General features: G+C 41.9%; 1 protein-coding gene across 3 annotated transcripts; it reads right to left on the bottom strand.

Annotated features, from left to right (window-relative positions):
- Positions 1-1,704: 1,704 nt before the first annotated feature.
- LOC135500579 (TPR repeat-containing protein DDB_G0287407-like) lies at positions 1,705-21,414 on the bottom strand. 3 transcript variants are annotated; one of them, XM_064792118.1, is made up of 18 exons: positions 21,311-21,414; positions 14,235-14,648; positions 13,600-13,814; positions 12,084-12,185; positions 11,832-11,907; positions 11,226-11,340; positions 10,846-10,932; positions 10,287-10,432; positions 9,775-9,933; positions 8,712-9,140; positions 8,167-8,313; positions 7,433-7,615; positions 6,829-7,004; positions 5,715-6,127; positions 5,324-5,406; positions 4,105-4,291; positions 3,660-3,717; positions 1,705-3,059 (listed from the first exon to the last, which is right to left on the bottom strand). In XM_064792118.1, exons 2-18 carry the CDS (start codon positions 14,589-14,591, stop codon positions 2,801-2,803), a joined length of 3,192 nt encoding a protein of 1,063 aa, XP_064648188.1. In that variant the 5' UTR covers positions 14,592-14,648; positions 21,311-21,414; the 3' UTR covers positions 1,705-2,800. The 3 variants fall into 3 exon arrangements, with proteins under 3 accessions (XP_064648188.1, XP_064648190.1, XP_064648189.1); XM_064792120.1 differs by lacking the exon at positions 21,311-21,414 and adding an exon at positions 21,097-21,185; XM_064792119.1 differs by lacking the exon at positions 21,311-21,414 and adding an exon at positions 17,786-17,971.
- Between the last annotated feature and the right edge of the window lie 795 nt (positions 21,415-22,209).

The following is a 22,209-nucleotide window of genomic DNA, read 5'->3' as shown; positions in this document are numbered from 1 at the left end:
AAAAATCTTGCTCTGAAGTGAAAAAGTGGCCTTGGATCCAGGCTTAGCAGGTTGTTAATGTACACACATACATAAGGCTTAAGGTCACCTAAAGCTTGGGATCCAGGTATTTTTGAAGTGGTCAGCAACCGCTAACGGCAGATGATATCGAGCTGAAAATTTTTGTCAGCCAAGATTGATACATAAACTGATGAGTGTTCAAGTGAAATTGCGATATGATCGTCGCTAGTTTCATGATAATTCTCAAAATATCGCGAAATGCTATTTTCCCATACCATCAAAAATATCAAGAATTTAGTAGACTTTTTTGGTTTTATATGTTAGCATAATTGGAATGCACCTAGAAACCTGATTTCTGGGCAAAAATATCATTAACCCTCTGATTACCAAGAAGTTTAAATGTTGAGAAATAACCCAAATATCAAATGCAATTTGGCAATTTGTCTTAAATGACTTGAAAGATTATGATGGTTGATATACAGTAGGACCTCTCTATTAAGGACTGAAACTTGGAAATGACCCATGCTGTTCTTATCAGGGATGTGTCCGGATTACAGAGGTCAAGTGTGTAAAATACTCATTTGGGACCGAAACCACTGTCCACAATAGTGAAAGCGTCAGCTGAGGGAGGCTCCACTGTACAGGGGGGAGGGGGGAGGGGCAATTCTAAATAGCAAAGGGGTTTATGTGTTCACATACATACTACTGGAAAATACCTTTAACATTGCATTGTTTTTTCCTCAGATCCACTTCATTTCATTGGGGAGTTTGAGGTAAAGCCCAATGCCCAATGGAGTTATCTAAGAGTAAAAATCAGAGTCACAACCACAATCAGAGTCACAACCAGACAAAACCACACTCAGAGTAACATACACAATCAGAGACACAACCACAACCAAGCCACAGAGTCACAACTACAATCAGAGTCACAACCACAACCAAGTCACATCACAATCAGAGTCACAACCACAATCAGAGTCACAACCAGACAAAACCACACTCAGAGTAACATACACAATCAGAGACACAACCACAACCAAGCCACATAGTCACTACTACAATCAGAGTCACAACCACAATCAGAGTCACAACCAGACAAAACCACACTCAGAGTAACATACACAATCAGAGACACAACCACAACCAAGCCACAGAGTCACAGCTACAATCAGAGTCACAACCACAACCAAGCCACATAGTCACTACTACAATCAGAGTCACAACCACAACCAAGTCACATCACAATCAGAGTCATACCACACTCAGAGACACAACCATACTCAGAGACACAACCACAACCAAGTCATCTCACAAAGGTGTTAGGGATGCTTTGAAAGGCTCTTTTGCTCTCACCACAGTCACCCTTTCCCCATCAGAGTTTTCTTTTTTTTTAATATGCGTATGCGTGGGGGGGGGGAGATTAGTCAAAGCACCCAAAAGAGGCTGTAGACTTTGGGCCATTCCTTTGAAGTTTGACCACCTCTCTGCTAAGGACAGTATTTTCCAGTCCCAAGAGTGTCCTCATAAGAGAGGTTCTAATATATCATAAAGTGTCCACATCTATCTTGTGGATTTTTCTGACCAATGCATGATTTTACAGGGTGACCCAGAAATAAAGGCATTACATAAGTAAGACATAATGACTAATCAGTCCATCAGTAAATCTCGCAATACTAGATACAAATGTTCTGGAACACCCCGTACAATGAATGAGAAAACACCATTTTTTTTCATAGTGTACCGTATATTCAAAACATGTCTATATACATAATAAATATGGTAAAAAGCATCGTCATGTCATTTATAAATACTTTGCACTAATCTATTTGGATTAAGGCAGCTAATTCAACAACGTACGCATGCCAATAAATACCCAAAGCGTTAGATTGTTCAATTAAATAGCGATTTCTATGATGAAAACTCTCCATCATGGAATCTATGACGGGCCATCATGGAATCTATGATGGTCCATCATGGAATCTATGACGGGTCATCATGGAATCTATGACGGGTCATCATGGAATCTATGACGGGTCATCATGGAATCTATGACGGGCCGTCAAAGAATCTATGATGGGCCATCATGGAATCTATGACGGGTCATCATAGAATCTATTCTAATTATCCTCTGTCATAGATTCTAGGATGGAAACTTCCGCCTGTGAATGCATGCCAAATTTTATCACATTTGCATGCATAATAAACTGTACTGCAGCAATTTACATCTACTTATCAATGGCGCAGAGAAGCATAGATTAACCTATGATTGTCATGACACATAAAAACAATGTGCATGAAGAAAACACCCCTTTGAAATGCTGATGCTGCCACATGAAAGTTTGAGGCGGTTCATGGCGGCGTTTTCACTAACAACTGTACGGGGTGTCCCAGAAAGATTAGAGTTTACTATTTAACGTTATACAACATGTTCAACATCTTATATCAAATTGTCTTATATGCATGCAACAAAGTGTTCTTTCATGATAATGATGTGGGTATCACCTACAATGACAGCTCTCTTCAGCTGTATACAAAAGTCTGAACAGAAGACGCACGTTTGCAAAAACACAGGCTGCAGAGAATAATCATGACTATATGATTGGCTGATTGTGTTCTAAAGCCTCATGGATTGGATTCAGTGTCTATAATATGATAATTACATACTTGCAGACGCAGACAGCAGTTGCGTGCAGAATTTTACAGAGATTCATGCATTTCCATCTCTCTTCAACTGTATACAAAAGTCTGAGCAGAAGACACACGTTTACAAAACAACTCATGCCGCAGAGAAGAATCCTGACTATGTGATTGGCTGATTGTGTTTATATTTCAGCGCTTCGTCATTTCGATTCAGTGTCTCTAACACGATGATCACATCCTCGCGAGCGCGGACGGTGGTCGGGTGCAGAGACCCGAGGAGCTCCTCTTGAATCGCAAGCTCCTTCTTGTACAGGTCTAAGGCTTTGAGCAGGTAGTCTTCCAGTGGTTCAAAAGTCACGTACGTGTTCCAGTAGAGTTGAGCGAATAACTGGTAACACCTGGCAAGCTTCTGATGGTAGCTGCAACAAGACGGGAAAATACAACATTGAAAAACATGAACATTTGAAAAACGTTTGACGTAAACTCAAAAATAATGGCACCGACCGATTGCCTGTGAAAAGGTAACCCAAATTGACTACACCTGTGGTTGTGGGTTAGGAATTGACACTGAACTGGTAGTACTGGTTGTCTCACCAGACACCGCAAGGGTCGAGCTAAAATGTAGGCTAAAACTGATTTGATAGCCAAGGTTTTGGACGAAATGATAGCTCCACCAGAGTGATGCCTGGTGAGAAAACCAATACCGACGCGTGAGCTATCAAGTTCTGGATGAAATGCTTTGCTTGCACTAGTATACATGATGTACAGACGGCAGCATGTGACAATGATATTGGATTGTAAACACAAGCTCCTGGACGCCAAAGCGATGACGTTTCATCAGTACAACAGGACTTGGCAAGTTTCCAGCAAACAAACCTCAAAGGATCCGATCACTGAGGGAAAGTGACTTGCCAAAGGTGAAAAAACAATTGCGACTTATGGGCCACTTATCCAAATATATTTCGCCTTCAGTGACTCAAACTGAACACTGAGTGACTGTCATCATTAAAAGCACTCACATTCCAAACTGTATGGTGGCATATTCCAGAGACTTCTCAAAGTATTTAACAGGAACACCTGTAAAGATGAGAAAAGATAGTTCGCTTTAGACAACAAATCTTGAATGACATTGTACAATGTCAACGCTCCTCCTTCCTAATCCGCACCTCTTGTGGTCGAGCACTGCTGTGCGGAAACAAATGCCCAACTTATGGGGTCACCCTTGGATGTTTTCGACATCACATCAGTCGTGGCATTGAAATCAACAGAGTCTGACCCCACAACACTGCAAAGTTGATAAGGCGCGTTTCATAGACCATCATACGTGTATAAACTTCACGGTGTAAGGAGCAATATGAATAAATCGTTTCGCAGTATTTTGAACACGGTGACCAACCGCTACATAGTTAGCTCCAACCTCAGCACAATGTTGCTGTGACCTTGCAAGGTCAGAGAAGTACTTACTCAGATCTTGGTGGTACTGGTTCTTCTCTCCCAGCAGGTAGTAGACCTCGACCAACCCAGATCGGTTTCGACACTTCTCAAACAACGCCTGCGCCGCCTCCAGGCACTTCTGCCCAAGGAAGTAGCCACAGAGGGTGAGCACTTCACCGAGGTGAACGTCGTCCGATGCTCGATGTTTCGTATAAACCTGAAAAACAAGATTTAAAATGAATAGAAATACATTTTAGAAGATATATCTACTGCATTCGAAGCAGTATTTTAGAAGATATCTCTACTGCATTCGAAGCAGTATTTTAGAAGATATCTCTACTGCAGTTGAAAAAGTATTTTAGAAGATATCTCTACTGCATTTGAAGCAGTATTTTAGAAGATATCTCCACTGCATTTGAAGTAGTATTTTAGAAGATATCTCCACTGCACTCGAAGCAGTATTTTAGAAGATATCTCTACTGCACTCAGAGCAGTATTTTAGAAGATATCTCTACTGCACTCGAAGCAGTATTTTAGAAGATATCTCTACTGCACTCGGAGCAGTATTTTAGAAGATATCTCTACTGCACTCGGAGCAGTATTTTAGAAGATATCTCTACTAAACTCGAAGCAGTATTTTAGAAGATATCTCTACTGCACTCGAAGCAGTATTTTAGAAGATATCTCTACTGCACTCGGAGCAGTATTTTAGAAGATATCTCAACTGCACTCGGAGCAGTATTTTAGAATACATCTCTACTGTACTCGAAGCAGTATTTTAGAAGATATCTCTACTGCATTCGAAGCAGTACTTTAGAAGATATCTCTACTGCACTCGGAGCAGTCTACAATTTAGATCGGGAAAGGTCATATAACACTGTCACCTTCGCTGTGCACTTTTTTATTCACATTTATCACAATCAACTTCTATGCACATTTTTTTATTCACTATCGCTTCTATTCATTGATCACCATAAATTTCTCAGTGGATTAACCTTCCTTCTTGAGACATGGGCATGAAATTTTCACAGATGAATAAATAAATGCATAAACAATATGATTGTCGCAAAATTTTCCTTGTGTCTTCGTAATTGAGTAATCTTGTGATACACGGCCTTTACTTGAGCATCGTAGTTCTCTGGTCAGGCGTAACTGGGAATGGAAACAGCCAAGGTTCGCGTGACGTAACTGAAGGTCACCACCTGGCCGATCTTCTACAGAACGGATCTGTTTCCGAACCGACCCTCACCTTCACACAGCGCTCAGCCACCAGTTCTCCTTGCTCTTTACACTTCTTGAAACCATCGTCAGTTGCGTACACATAATTCAGTGCTGAAATAATAGATGAAAAGTTCAGATGTCAACGTCACTAACTCTTTTCAAGTACAGTAGAACCTCTCTATTATTAAGGACACCCTCGGGACTGACAAGTGCTGTCCTTAATAGAGAGGCGTCCTGATTAGAGAGGTCAAATTGAATGGAAGCAACCAATTTGGGACCAAAACTAGTGTCCTTTATAGAGAGGTTGTCCTTTAGAGAGTGTCCGCTAAGGGAGGTTTTGCTCTATATGCAACTTTTTTGTTAAGTGACAAAGGTCACGGAAAACGTATTTAGGAATTTGACAGGAGGACTATACTCACAGCGTTTATAAAACAACATGACGAGTGCATGAAGTGGCTCCATCAAGTGGTGCGCCTCCACACCATGCGTCCTCTCCAGCTGCTCGAGAATCCCCAACAGGAGCGACCGCGCCGTGTCATATTGCGCAATATCAATCAAGAACCACGCTAATTTCATCTCGACGGCTGCGGTTGTCTCGATGTCATCGACAGAGTTATCCTTTAAGAGTGCCTCAAACGCGACCATGTACTGCGTCGCTGCCAAATCGTAACCGCCGGCACTACGCCAGTACCGCATCAACTCGTGCCGCGTCTCTTCCCGGTAAAGATGGTCGAAGATATCCTTGTCTAAGAGACACGTCTGTAGCCGTTTGATGTCTCCCGTTTGTTCCAAGTGGTATGGTAGCTCCTCTGATTTCCTCGAGACGTCCGGACTGAAAGAACGAGAATGACATAGTTACAAGCAAATTCAAGAGGTTGGTGGCATAGCATTTTGTGAGGAGGCACACACTGTGATATCTTCTCAAGGCTACAACGGACAATGCGCAACAATGGTGACCCCGACTCCCCCACTTAGCAGGGCAGGCCAAATTTGGACCCCTCCTGTCTTGTAATGTAATGTAATGTAAATACCATATTTCTATAGCGCCCGTTTCAAGCAAAATGCTCGTTCACGGGCGCTTTACAGATAAAAAGATCACACCTGACTAAACAGCTCTGTCTTCAACAATCCGCGAAATTCCTTAAGGGTCGCGGCTGCCCGGATGTTGGTCGGCAGCCGGTTCCAGAGCGTGGGGGCCGAGTGGCCAAATGCCCGCTCGCCGTATGTTCCTTTTGCACGCGGAACTACAAGTGATAGGTCGTGTGCTGACCGCAGGTGCCTTTCTGGCTCATAGACATTGATCATCTACTGTCTTGAGTACTGTGTTCTGCTGGAAGTCATTTTTGAAGGAGAAAATAACACACTACACTGCCTACTTGTCCCTTAACCCGTTCATTTTTGAATGAAAAAGACCTCTATTGGTAAGATGCTTGGGTTATTCCGAAAAAGTACCCCCTCTTTTCACTTCCTCATTCTTGCTTCAATAATGAGAATCTAATTTGCACTCAATTTTTCAGCCAAACGAAGCCCTACCAATTTTGGAAGAAGTCCGCCAGCCGCTTGTGCCACCATTTTCTGTGTTGTTCACTCTTGATATACTGCGAGCAGACGACATCACGCACACACTTGTGGAAGAACTGCAGACGGCCTTCAGTTGACGTTCCGCTCGGACGGAGGAGCATACGCAGGGAGATGTAGATAGGGGACCACTGGAATGAAATCAGGGAATCAATCAAAATTTCATCAAAAGACACTGTGAGGGGGGCAGACGGCCTTCTGTTGACGTTCCGCTCAGATGGAAGAGCATACGCAGGGAGATGTAGATAGGGGACCACTGGAATGAAATCGGGAATCAATGAAAGGTTCATCCAAAGACAACAGTGGGTGGGAGAGGCCCGGCCCTTCAGTGGAGGTGCCAATTTTTACTGGCTGCATTCAATGCTGGTGACCATGGTCAGTGAGGGACCCCAATTGCATTGCGACTTGTATTTCACATGCCCTCTCTTTACCCACAGAAGCGTTGAGATCATCCAGAAATATTTTTTCCGATTAATTTCGATAATCTAGGGCAGTTAAGAAATCCATGCAAAGATAACGCCAGCACAAATTCAGTAGTTTTGAGTATGAAGTAACTTACATCAGCCATTGGTAGGCGCTGGTACCACATGGAGTTCTTCATGGTACTGCTCGGAGTCACAGGGTTCATCGACAACAGCTCCAACAGCTCCGACTCGGAGAGACCGTATCGCGACACTTCCAAGAGGCAGACGGTCGCCGTGACTAGCTCTCGCCCGTTCTCCATCACAATTCGGTCCAGGACCTGGAACAACAATCGCAAGCGGTCAATTCGTTTATACGGGTATGCCGTTCGTAATTACTGGTGTTGTATATTACGGCATTGTGTATATCTATAACTATAGATATACACAATGCCGTAGAGCGGTTATCATGCATACGAATTTGCTGAATCTTAGTATATTATTTGTATATCTGTCTACAAAATGGCAATGCTGAAGGTTATATTAATAGATTATAAAATTTCAAATATTTAACGAACTGCGTAGGCCTTTAAGCGCCCTACAAATAGGCGATTTTTACTGTGGCAACCTACAACATATTGCTGCCACGAGTGATTAAAAGATCTCAGATGGCCTTTCGCAGCCACCATAGATATCTAATTGATGGGTATTTTAAGACTTCTTTAGCCCTGTGCTGACCATAAATTGGGATAACTTTATCAGTGGATCCATCTCACCCCGTAACTTGCAGACCAGTGTCCCTCGGCGTGCCCAGGAGGCCCGTCACTCGGCAGGATCAGTCCACACTCCTCCAAGATATGGGCTGCTACGGTGAGAAAACTATAAATCTTACCATTTCCAATAATCCTTTCAGGTCTCCCGGTAGGTCGGCGATCTTCTTGTCCAGCCACTTGAAACTGCCGAACACCCGCAGATCTTCCAGGGCGATGGCGAGATAGAGCGGACGCCCAGCCTCTTGTTTAGAGACGATGGCCGTCAGCTGGGGAGAGAAGTAAAATCAACGTGTTAGTTAGAGAATGAAGCTGATGAACACCCGCAGATCTTCCAGGCTGATGGAGAGGTAGAGAGGATGCCCAGCTTCTTGATTCCAGACTATAGCTGTCAGCTGGGGAAATATTTGAGCAAGAACAAAAAATCTAAATTCTCAGCAAAATCTCGCTCAAGCAGTGCTGAGACAAATATGCCCATTTTGTTGCATATGACACCGATTGCTTTACTTTGGAGCCGCCATTGCTTTTTATGGATCTGATACGATGTCATAACTCAAGATCACATGATGTAAATCGAATAACGCCATTGGCCAAGAACATTTGCTTGCATATTGTTGCATAATTCCGGACTCTGGTTTTATCGTTATCAAATAGGTCGCAAACTAACCTGATTTTTATCCAACTTTTTGTTATAGTTCGCAAAATAGTTAGTGACTAGTTCTCGTCTGACTGCCTCGTCCAAAGGCTTCAACAGGATCTCGGGCAATCCTGGATCACGCTGCCGCAAAACGTTAAGACACGAGCTGGCGTCTGTCGTACTGACGATTATCCGTATATTGGATGAAAACGTCTTCGGTAACCAACGAAGGCGCCGCGCATCCTCCGTTTCTAACTGATTCAAAGCGTCGAAGAAAACGACCCATTTTTTCTTTTTCTCCTTGGCGGCCGCGCGTTCCAACATGGCGCCGACCGTCTGCTGAAGGTCCTCCTGCTCACTCGGCAGCGGTTCGCTCGGGAGGAACTCGTGCCAGAGACGTGATAACATCGTGTAGGTGTCCGCCGAGCCGGGCGTCGCTCCGATGAAATGGAAGAAGACCTGGAATGGCGAGAACGTGTGAGGAAACATTTCATTCTTTACTCTATTTCTGATGCGTCATCTTTGTGTTTTTTCTGATATTTTTAAAGAAGTCGAAAGTTTTTCCTCAGCATTTGGAATATTTGATGCGCTCAATAAACAGTCAACCCATTTTCGGTACGTCGGCTGTCCTCGAGAGTTCCCCCACAGAGCCCGAGAGCTTCTTTTTTGGGGTCCTTTGGCCAGCACTCCTCTTGATTCTTAATCAGTTGAAACAAAATATGAAACCTTCACGGATATAACTATTACCAAGAATAAATAAAGACTAATCTTTATGAATTCTTGCTATTACACAATGTCAACCTACATGTAATTACTTTGAAATATACAGTAGGACCTCTCTATTAAGGACACCCTCGTGACTGAGGAGTGCTGTTCTTACTAGAGATGCATATTTATTAGAGAGGTCAAATTGAATGGAAACAGCCTATATGGATCAGAAACTAGTGTCCTTAACAGAGAGGGTGTCACTGAGTGTCTTGCCTTAAAGATATTTCTATGATGCAATAGTGGACTAGCGTCACAAACACTATCAAAAGCAGAGAACTCACATAGTTAAGTGCTCTGCACAAGGACACTAACTCTCTAGACCTACCTTATATTTTGAATTCTCGCTCATTTCCTTAACCATGTGCGCCATCATTGCACTTTTTCCCGCGCCAGGCTTACCCAGAATAATGAGCGGCGTCAGTGGAGTCTGGTCCTCGTCGACGTACTGGTGGACTTGCTTGGCGATGGTTTCTCGCCCGACAACCTGGAAAATGATTCAGAAATATTTTCAGTCGATGACACAGCACAAACTATGAGAAAAGATTACAGAACATACAGTAGAACCTCTCTATTATGGACACCCTCGGGACTGACAAGTGGTGTCCATACTACAGAGGTGTCCTGATTAGAGAGGTCAACCTAAATTGAATCAACCGATTTGGGGCCAAACGAGTGTCCTTTATAAAGAGGTGTCCTGATTACAGAGGTCAAATATAATGGAAATGACGACCAATTACAGACCATATGCGGTGTCCTGAATAGAGAGGGTATCCTTAATAGAGAGGTGTCTGCTAAGGAAGGTTCCACTGTATAACATATATTTCTCGGCCGACTCACCCTCGACCACTGGGCCATGAATATCGACTGGTCCTGGTAGTAGTTGTCTAGCGAGCTCTGTTTATCAAAGATATGATCAGGTGGGTACTGCTTCGAGATGTTCTGTTTGAAGAAGTTTAGGACTCGATCACCAAATGCATCAAATTCTGTGAAAGGAAGACGAAATTACTTCTAGAAATATGATCGCCACAGTTCTTATTGTAATTCATGTAACCTTCTATAGCAAAAGGCAAGGATTTATTGGCCTAGTGACTTGATCTGACTTCGTCGTGAGGTTGAGTCCACACAGGCTACACATGTTTCTCACATGGTGGGGTCTTTCACCTGCCCTGACATAGACACCAGATACAAGGAACCTCGGTCTCATTCGAAGGACTGTGAAGAACCAGGAATTTTACTCCCTTGAAAGCCACGCCGGTTCAACCAGAATACAAATCCTGTGTTCTCCACAGGATCGAACCCAGACCCTATTGGGTGGTAGCACACAGTGTTAACCACTAGGCTATGAGACGCCCTTTTTCAACATTTGATATTGGTCATTCACTCTTTTTAAACCTACCTCCCAACTCTACCCTCGCGCCTTCCTGGAACACCACCTTACAGTTATAATCAAACGTTTGATTCGGGAATGTATCACGGAATAGACCTGAAAGATACAAGCATCGCAAATACATTTAAACAAAAATATTGCAACAACAGGTGGATGTTAACATTGTCCCGATTGTTGAACAGTCAAGCAGGGATCCCAAACGGCGGGTTGTCACCAATTTGCCCAATTGCCCCCGATTGACAAGTAGAGAGAGTCACTCTTAGTTGAGTTACCACCCCCGTCCGGCACTCAGAAAGAAGCCAAGCATCATTTTCCTTGAAATAAGGATTTAGGGCACCAAGTTATTTTAGATTTGCAGGCGGATACCTCTGCCTCTTGGCAAACCTTACCTTTAAGTTTCTTCAAAGATAAGACGCCTTTTTCCGTGCTCTCTTGGTACGCCTCCCGAATTGTCCTATCACGGATTTGGTCCAGGAAATTGGGGTTTCTCAAGGATATGAGAGCCTGCAGAAGACAGTGGAACGTGAATGTTACTTCCCAATGTTCCCACAAGACGGCAGCATGGTCAAGTGGTTCTACGTGAGATTTTCTAATGGAACAGTTGAGGATTCAATTGACACAATGACTCATTTGACGAGTCGGTATGCAAGACACTCCTCAAATTATTACAGAGAACGATAATGTTACTTTCCAATGTTCCCAGAAGATGGCAGCATGGTCAAGTGGTTCTACGCGAGCCATTCTAATGGAACAGTTGAGGATTCGATGACACAATGACTCATTTGACGTGTCAGTATGCAAGACACTACTCGACCTATTAATTTTTGTTGAATATGACATAAAATAATTTGTGTGATTCCTTGTAGAGACAACTTGGGGATGAGTTATGCTGGTTTTTCATACAAAAATGGCTTCCAGCAGGACCACGACTTCTCCAAGTAGGATAATTGAAAAGTCATTGAACTGAAATAAACAACGGACTAGCATTAGCTTACGTTAGGATTCCTATCCCAGTATGCACCAGTCATCATTTCCCACGCAGTCACCGACATCCCAGGAATCCATTTATATCTGTAAAGACGAAAAAAGATGAGTTTTGTTGGCTGATCTTTGGGGACACAATATATTGTGGTTTCCAGCACAGTGCTATAGGCCCCACTTTTCTTCTTCCTAGCGTTCGACGATAGCATCAAAGTTTTAGTTGGGTGGAGGTCAAAGGAGGAAGTCTGCAAACAGGAAGTACTTACTCTCGAGCAAGTTCATCTGGGACCTGGTCCTCGCTTGGCACCCAGCCAAATCTCTCCGAGATCATCCCAAGGAAGTAGGGATGTTTATTCTCGGCACAGCACCTGGGAGAAAAGTATTCAGATTTAATCACGCAATCAAAGGGTTAAAATGATGTGGAAAATGTTGTCTGTTCTTCATTACTGTTATCACAGTGAGCTTTTAAAACAACCCAGAAACCTCTGAGAGGATATCAGGTCGTATGGGCCTTCTATGGACCCATTTGCGACCTACTGACTCTTTAACTTATACTGAAATGACCTTATAAACATGAAAACAGAGTGTTAGCAAAAATATATATCGGCTCGCTTATGTATTTTTGGTATTATGAACGGTCCATAAATATCAATGGGTCACATAATCCCTGCTATAAACAAATTAGCTAATTCCTTTCCATATAACCATTCAATACAATGAATAATCAATACCAAACAAAGTTTCACCTTAAAGGATCAGTAGGATAATCCTTTCAATATGCTTGTTTTTTAGTTTTTTATTTGTACACTATTTTTCTGAAAGTGTTTGAGGTTTTTCCAGTTTTGTTCCAACTCTGTACATCTTGTAGGACGACATATCATTTATTGATTTTAGCAGGTACAAATCCTAGCGCGGAAACTTATGCCTACCAGGGTGTACCTGAGGTTGGACTCACGTCACACCGAAAACAACATTGCCAGTGTGGTCGCAGTAATCGAGGCAATCGAGAACAACTCAGTGACATCATGGCAACATTCCTCGCCTTGAAACAGCGCGCTTCCAATGCATCAAATCACACAAAGGTGATCACTGCACGGAGAGCTCACTCAGCATAAACACTGGGCAAACCTGATAATGACGTCTGTTTTGAATTTTTCATTAGCTGTGGAATGTTACCAAGGAAACTAATACTGTAGCGTGGAGGGGGGGACTGGGCGGCCGAAGGCTTGGTCATAGTGCCTTTAATTTTCTACCCAGTCCTTTAATAGAGCAATTAAGGTTTTTCTCGATGTTGACATTCTATTGGGTTGTTTCTTAGGAACAAACTGTTGCATGGTGAATAATTTACCGACAGGATGTATGGGCATGTTCACCTGCAATGAATATATCTAAATAGAGAGTGAGAGTAATTTCTTGAGGTGATAACTCAATCAGGGTGTATATACTATCTGCATGTGAGCGTTTCTTTGTGTGAGTGTATACCCCTACAATCAAGTATGGATATACTTGCTACAATAGATAATCATCGAAGAGGGGCGACCACCATCTTTCATCTCAGGACAGGCCACTGCAGACTTAAAGCCCACCTTAAGATGATGAAGGGCCTAGTCTGGTAGGAGCATGTACAATGCACCAGATTAGACCCCAGAGCATGTGCTCCAGGACAGCCCACTCTGGGACCTTGAGAGACAGACCACATGGCCATTTCAAATAACTTGACATGTGCAAATCAGGCATGTACTATTCTACACTCTAATTAATGTCGGGTCACTAATGATTTACCTATCAATCTCAGCCAAGCATGTCACCAACGTCTCCTTTGCCGTGGAATCTTTCGGTACGCCCCATCGCAGATCGACATCGATGAGACGTATCTTGCGTTCCTCGCACCATGCCCGCAAGTGCGGGAAAATCTTCTTGACGAGGAATTCTCTCTCGAATTGGAAATCGACAAATGTGCTGGAGACAAAGATGCGGACGGTTCTCCAGCCTTTTCTCTGAAAATTTGCAAGTTTAAAGAAAAATAACGTCTGCAGATATGATCGATCTTGTATTAGGGCTCCATCTTTGTTTATAAGGACCAACTGAAATATACACGTCAAGTGTTGAATGTCGTTCCTTCAAATGCACAACCTTTTGGCAGGTAGAGGAGTCGCTGAATCAATTGAGATTCTTTTTTGTAGCGTGGTGAAGATGCACGTCATTTTACAGATATAGACGTGACGTCACTTTTTTCGTGTCGTGTGAACGACACAATTATTGTTGAAATGGCCCCCACTGGCTCAGCTGCTAAATGTTTTAGTACCTTTGACTTCTAAAAGACAAAACAATTCAGCATGTGCTCCGAGATTTCATGTGTCAATGCCCGAGAAGTTTAGAGTATCTCACGAAAACTTTTCAAGCAGGGCGTCACCTACCTTTGACTCTGGTATCAATGGCACCGGTTTATGAATACACAACTTCGGTCCAACCGCCCACCATTCCATATTGGGTCCGAGCTGCTCCCGTACTTTCTCAATATCGACCGTCCGCCAGCTGTCCAACTTGAGTTTGAATTTCTTGAGTCTCTCGATGTCCTTTTTGTCTCGCAAGCTCCTCTTGTGAGCATTTGTGACAACTTCCTCCAGTGTTGTCCGCCGTTGTGCCTTGGGCCGGTCCTTGCCGTAACCTCGTACATTCTCGCGGCTGTTAAATGCATCGTAGTCATCGGTACTTGCGTTCCTCCCCTTGGTGGCGCTAGCCTCCGAGTCCACCTTCGACTCAATACACCCCATCCTTGCGGCGCGGGATCACAGAAACAAACTAAACCATTTTTGCTGTTTTACCATAACCTGCAACAATAACGAAAAGAAAATATGTAAAAATGTTTTTGCACCGAAAACAAACGGCTTAAAATGTATCACACTCAAGGAATACTATGTCTCTCCATTTCCTGCACTTTAGGCCGCATCGATGCATTGAGTCATTACTATGGAATTCATATACATGACGCGTTTCTGAATGGAACCTAATGTCCACATGTTCAGCAGGCCGAATCTATAAATCACTATGATCTTCACTGGAATTTTTAACAGGAAGTGAGAAGGTACATTTTCATGGGTGGTGATAATGTAAAAGAAGGGTAAAATGCTGATCATGCAAAATTCACTAAGAAGGCCTACGCTGTTAGTTGAATATTTGATAGCTGGATGATAAGTTCTATCGTGGTTATCAGATGATAAACCAAAAACTTTGTTATTTATCTATTATCATTATCATCATATTTATTCATCCGGGTATTTAAAAAGAGACTCAAGTTTTGATCTGCTCACGATCCAACTCAAATGTGATTGATTTTAGAGTAGTGAGAGATGAATGACACTTCAATTAGATCGATCAAATCAATCAACAACAGGTGCTGTCAATCATGAATGAATATTCCTAGAGCCCTACCACATCAGCTGGGGCATTAGCTGATATCTGTTTTGATGTTGGTACTTCCGGGTACTATAGCTTCATATCTTTCTACCATTTTGGCTAGAACTTGAAATCCTAAAACAATTAGAGCTCTTTAACTAGCAATTTTAACAGTGGTGGTCAGTGCTTAGTTTAAAAGTGATCTAGTAATATAATACATAATATATAACTACAGTGGAACCTCTCTTAGCGGACACCTCTCGACTAAGAACACCCTCTCTATGAAGGACACTGTCATTTCCATTGAATTTGACCCCCGTTATCAGGACACCTCTCGATTAGGGCAGCATTTGTCTGTCCCAAAGGGTGTCCTTAATAGAGAGGTTCTACTGTATAATGATACGATGTTATGCAACACAATGCCAGCCCTTTATTATGATTGAATTTGACCCCCGTTATCAGGACACCTCTCAACTACGGCAGCATTTGTCTGTCCCAAAGGGTGTCCTTAATAGAGAGGTTCTACTGTATAACGATACGATGTTATGCAACACAATGCCAGCCCTTTATTATGAACATCATGATAACAACAACCAGTTGGCCCATTTCTATTGTGATTCTCCAGTAGATAGTGTGAGATGCGGAAAAATGATAATTTGCTGAGTGGCCACTGCGCAATAGTTCTGTAAAACTGGCCCTAGAACTAATATAACTAAATGGTTGCATTCTATTTACTAAGAATAATGAAAACATGTTGTGACATTGTTCCTGGCAGGGTTGGGCTGATCACCCTCTCCCAAAGGTGCTCAGGTTGTGACATTGTCCCAAGCAGGGTCAGTCTGCATCCAGTCATTGCCCCAGGGGCGGTCAGGCAACAGTCTAGTCTGGTTATGAGAAAATAGACAAATCAAATGTAACTATGCAAGATTCGTTGTGGTTGTGACATTGTCCCAGCTAGATTCCAGCTGGGTATTATGTAAGTATCTCAATCAGTGGCCAAGTCACATCTCGTACAGAAAATAGACAGACTCAGATTCTAATCCAAGAATGAGGTGATTTTTTCTAGCCGATGTCATCAGGTCAGGTCGATTTCTTTGCATTATCAAGTCTGCGATTTCTGGACATACCAGATATTGAAGACACGATGTTTCATTGCAAATCTGACAACAGGCAATGTCAAAATTCCACCTCATTCTAATTGCAAATCTGACAACAGGCAATGTCAAAATTCCACCTTATTCTCATTGCAAATCTGACAACAGGCAATGTCAAAATTCCACCTTATTCTCATTGCAAATCTGACAACAGGCAATGTCAAAATTCCACCTTATTCTCACTGCAAATCTGACAACAGGCCATGTCAAAATACCACCTTATTGTCATTGCAAATCTGATAACAGGCAATGTCAAAATTCCACCTCATTTTCATTGCAAATCTGACAACAGGCAATGTCAAAATTCCACCTCATTCTAATTGCAAATCTGACAAAAGGCAATGTCAAAATTCCATCTCATTTTCATTGCAAATCTGACAACAGGCAATGTCAAATTTCCACCTTATCTTAATTGCAAATCTGACAACAGGCAATGTCAAAATTCCACCTCATTCTCATTGCAAATCTGACAACAGGCAATGTCAAAATTCCACCTCATTCTAATAGCAAATCTGACAACAGGCAATGTCAGAATTCCACCTCATTCTAATTGCAAATCTGACACCAGGCAATGTCAAACAAAATTCCACCTCATTCTCATTGCAAATCTGACAACAGGCAATGTCAAAATTCCACCTCATTCTAATTGCAAATCTGACAACAGGCAATGTCAAAATTCCACCTCATTCTAATTGCAAATCTGACAACAGGCAATGTCAAAATTCCACCTCATTCTCATTGCAAATCTGACAACAGGCAATGTCAAAATTCCACCTTATTTTAATTGCAAATCTGACAATAGGCAATGTCAAAATTCCACCTCATTCTCATTGCAAATCAGACAACAGGCAATGTCAAAATTCCACCTTATTTTAATTGCAAATCTGACAACAGGCAATGTCAAAATTCCACCTCATTCTCATTGCAAATCAGACAACAGGCAATGTCAAAATTCCACCTCATTCTCATTGCAAATCTGACAACAGGCAATGTCAAAATTCCACCTCATTCATAATTGCAAATCTGACAACAGGAAATATCAAAATTCCACCTCATTCTAATTGCAAATCTGACAACAGGCAATGTCAAAATTCCACCTCATTCTCATTGCAAATCTGACAACAGGCAATGTCAAAATTCCACCTCATTCTAATTGCAAATCTGACAACAGGCAATGTCAAAATTCCACCTCATTCTCATTGCAAATCTGACAACAGGCAATGTCAAAATTCCACCTCATTCTCATTGCAAATCCGACAACAGGCAATGTCAAAATTCCACCTTATTTTAATTGCAAATCTGACAACAGGCAATGTCAAAATTCCACCTCATTCTCATTGCAAATCTGACAACAGGAAATGTCAAAATTCCACCTCGTTACGGAACAAAATCTGAACCTATCAAATACGAAAACCTACCACAAGAGTAGTCCCTTCCCTACATGTAATAGTTTGTGATATGGCTTATTTTCCAAACACCTGAATCCTATATAACAGATGGTATTAATCACTGTGTTTCTTTTTGCTGCAGATGTCACAAAATTGGTAGATGAATTATAAAACCAAGCGTTCCACGCACAACCAGATATCAGAAAATGGAATGGTTTCGCTGACGTGATGGCAAGAGTTCAAATGTTCTACAGTTCCACATAAAGGGAACAAACTCAATAAATCCGACAATTATTCGGGGATAAAAGTTGACATTGAATTGTCAGCATAGTTCATGGGTCATCGACTCATTATAGATCCATTGGTATGATTTCATGTGAAAAGATTTGTCATTCTCATGAACGCCACCGTCATTGGAGTTTTATAGGCCGAAATATCATCTGTCAATATATACCTTGGCACAAATTAGCTCATTTTTCATACAGTGTGATAATCATATTAAAGGCCATTGCCGTTGGTAAAAAATTTGAAATTTATAATTTGAGAATTTCCAATTGCGTAAATGCACACCAAATATAAATTTCGGCATTGCCATTTGTAGACAGATATTCAAATACTATAAATACCAAGTTTCAGCAAATTTGCATGCATATTAACTGCACTACAGCATTGTGTATAACTGCATTTCCATTTCCCTGGACCACCAGTAAATACATACAGCGCACATTCCCCTTTAAGCCAAATATTGGTTGGAATGCTGTGATTTAAAGATGACGCATCATTTTCTCTGAAACAACTTGATGAAGCCGTTTATGATGTTGGGTTGACATCATATTTTGTCAAATGCCTTGTTACATCACATAAGAGAAAGTGGACTAATCAACGCCATACCGGCCAATGATTTTCCCACTCGTTATCATGATTTGTGAGCAATGCAGAAGAACGCGATTGCTTTAGTCAAAACAAGTCCATAAAAAGTTGATAACATGCGTAAGTGTAAATCAGGCATGCTGACGTCAACTGACTTTTGCTATGAACCAGTCCACAGCAACAAACAATGTTTTCTCGGATACCAGAGGAAAATATCAGCCATGATGATAAAGGAATACAGTAGAACCTCTCTATTAAGGACACCCTTGGGACAGACAAATCCTATCCTTTAAAATAAAGAGGTGTCCTGAATACAGAGGTCAAATTCAATGGAAATGACAACCAATTAGAGACCATATGCGGTGTCCTTAATAGAGAGGGTGTCCTTTGTAGAGAGGTGTCTGCTAAGAGAGGTTCCGACCGTTGATCCCTATATTTGTGATTCAAGATGATACAAATATTTTTCTTTCCAACTCTTGGTGCCTCTCCGTCCTACAGGATGTTTTTTACTACCATCATCTCCATGTAAAGGTGACTATCCTTACTGTGGTACAAACGGCCCAAGCAAGCATGAGATGGGTTAACAGCAGTACCTGAGCTACACACACAAAGCTACATAACAGGCAGCTAGCCAGGCTAGGTGCATACCTGCCCCGCAGCTGTCAGGAGAGTCTGAGCTATTTAGCCTGTCACTCCACCCTGGATACGAACCGAATAACAAAAAGATGCGAAATTAGGAATTTACTCCAGGCAAATTGTTAAAGAAATTCTGAAAGAATGTCTTTAACTTACTGCTCTGTTTGAATTTATAACACAATCCAGTGGAAGCTATGAATTTATGGCAACAAAATGAAGATGGAATTAGGAGAAAAAAGAGAAACAGAGATTTTAAGATAAGCTCAAATGACCGGCTATCAAACATTTAAGAAATAAAAACTGATTTGGTATCTAAATCCATCAGAAAGGTAGATTTGATTGAAAACATTGGTTTCAACGATATTTGAAATACTTAGCGAACAGTCTTAGGCCTTAGGCCTTAAAGGGACTATCCCAACTCCCATAAAGACTTGTCCTTACGACAGAGGTGTCCTGATTAGAGAAATCAAACCAATGGAAGGAACCATTTTGGGGCCAAAACTAGTGTCTTTTATGGAGAGGGTATCCTTAATGAAGAAGTGTCGGCTAAGAGAGGTTCTACTGCATTATGATATTATCAGAGATGAGTGAAAACGTTATCTGTTAACCCTTTGAGAACTGCGACTCCCAACCCCATTTCATGTAGGCTATACAATTCTATAACCTTTCATTTTTTAAAATGGCATATGCTGGATATGGTTTACAGCATATCTCGCTTCTTTATTGAAATAGGACTCATTACAATTTTGATAATAGGATGCGAGAACCATATGATATGCGTATTAGGAACACAAGTTTATTTGCACAAGTATAATGTTATCAAATTATCCACTTCGAAAAACAAAAAAATATCTTTAATGCTTCCTGGATCGAAATCACAGATCGTGTTAACACGACCAATTTGGATCTGAGACCTGATGAAACCAGCTAAAATGATGGTCTACTTTGAGACCCGATAAGACCTAGATGCATTCTGATCCGATCGGATCTCATCGGGTATTTGCTTGAGTGTTTAAATGGCCCGGCCCTATAATGTGAAGCAAGATGGTCTAGCAACTGGAGTGTTCATCAGTGGACAATTTTCTTTCACTGAGGCCAGAAAAACGCCGAGACCTACATGAAATAAAAGTACATGGGCCTATGGAGCTGTCTGCTAGAGTCCTATAAATCACAAAGCACATAGTTCTATCAATGGTGGGTTTATTTACACGAGGCTATGTTGTCATAGAGTACTTTTTCCATCCTGGCAAAACGCTTGTTGTTAAGAGGTCAGAGTACACTGTTCTTACTCTATATGAATAATAGGCCTACTCAGTTATTAGCTCTTGAAACCCAAACTGTTATTAGTCATGAAGACAATGGACCCCCCCCCCCCCCCACACACACACACACACACACCACAATCGACAGGTAGGCAAGTCACAACCTGGCAGCATGTCCCCTAATGAGGACAATATCACAACCAGGACCAGGTTGTTCCAAACAAGTTTAGTCACTAATTGCATAGGGTTATGATTAAGCTTATGATTAGGATTAGGGGGTAAAACTCGGTGAAGTACTCTACTGTCATTTGAAACATCTGCAAAGAGACGGCCAGGGGGTTGGCCAGCAGTCTGTAACATCGAGGGTGTGAGCTTTCTCCAAGTTGAGTTGTGACTATAGTCGAATGAACCATAGACGTATATCGGCTGAGACAATCGGATTTGAAGTATTTTTTTCTTTTAGGCCCTATCGTCTCAAGTTTTAAGACTAAGTTGTGACGGGCCTCCTAGGCCTAGGGTAGGCCTCGTAACACTACAAGTTGAACAAACAAGAAACAAAATAAAGCAACTTACCATAGGCCCCTCCACTTCGAACATTTTCATACACCTTTATACATTGTATTCCCATAGGCATAGCATTTCTCTAAGCATGAACACTGGCGATGCTTACTCATCAGCGAAAGATCTCAGAAAAAGCTATGGACCGTTTCAAAATCAATAGAAAGCTATACATGTAGGCCTAACAACTAATATATGTTATAAACATGAATTAGAAGGCTATAGTTACCTGACTCGGTCTTCTGAAAAGTGTATTCTTAAATCCAAATGTTTAACATAAACACCCCATCCATCCCGACGCATCTTCTGGCTTTTCATTAAGTTATAATCTCCTAACAGACGCGGAAGCTAGTGTATGACTAGTGTAAACGTTAGTCCTTGTTAACAATGCTTGAGTCCTATGCTTATCACGGGGCTTCGGCACTGTTTGGAGATTTGGTCAAAGGTGCGCAAGTGTGGCCATCTTACGGCATTTCTTGGAACTGAAATCTTCGTGGAAAATGAAGGTTTTTGGGTGGGGTCAATCATATCGAATCTGATTATCAGGGACAGGACCCTAAAGGAAAATGCCATGCGTTTGTGTGTTCACAAAAATACTGCAACCATTTCCAAGTTGCAGCACTGTCCTTCCTCACTTGGTCTCTGTACTGCTGAGGAGGTGTGATGTGTCCTAATTTTGTATGGTTGTGACTTTGTCCTCATTGGCAAAAATATGGTGCCACTGCTTCACAAATCTTAGGTGATCTCTCCCAGCTCAGGTGGAGGAACAGAACCATTCAGTCGAGTTGTGATAGTCTGTCTAGGAAGTGCCATACACCATTATAGGGGTACGAGACAAGCCAGACCTCAAACTGGGGGTCAAAATCTGAACTGGAACCCCAAATCTCGGGCATAATTCAAGAGGGGACAATGATGACATAAAAATGATGACGATCGACCGAACTTTTTGGTCAGTTTGTTATATGGAACGGACAGAGCATTAGCTGCCTTTAGTGGGTGTATGGAATCTTCAAAAGTTTGACGGCTGTCTTAAAATATATGTTCCCCTTTCTCAGGTTGTGACTCTGTCCTCATTCAGTCCCAAGGAAGGGTGTCCTTAATAGAGAGGTTCAACTGCATACAGAGGCC

This window comes from Lineus longissimus, chromosome 16 (assembly GCF_910592395.1).
Source record: "Lineus longissimus chromosome 16, tnLinLong1.2, whole genome shotgun sequence".
In the NCBI taxonomy this organism is placed as follows: domain Eukaryota; kingdom Metazoa; phylum Nemertea; class Pilidiophora; order Heteronemertea; family Lineidae; genus Lineus; species Lineus longissimus.
Note: the sequence above shows the minus strand (reverse complement) of the source record. Positions and strands in the feature narration are given on the sequence as shown.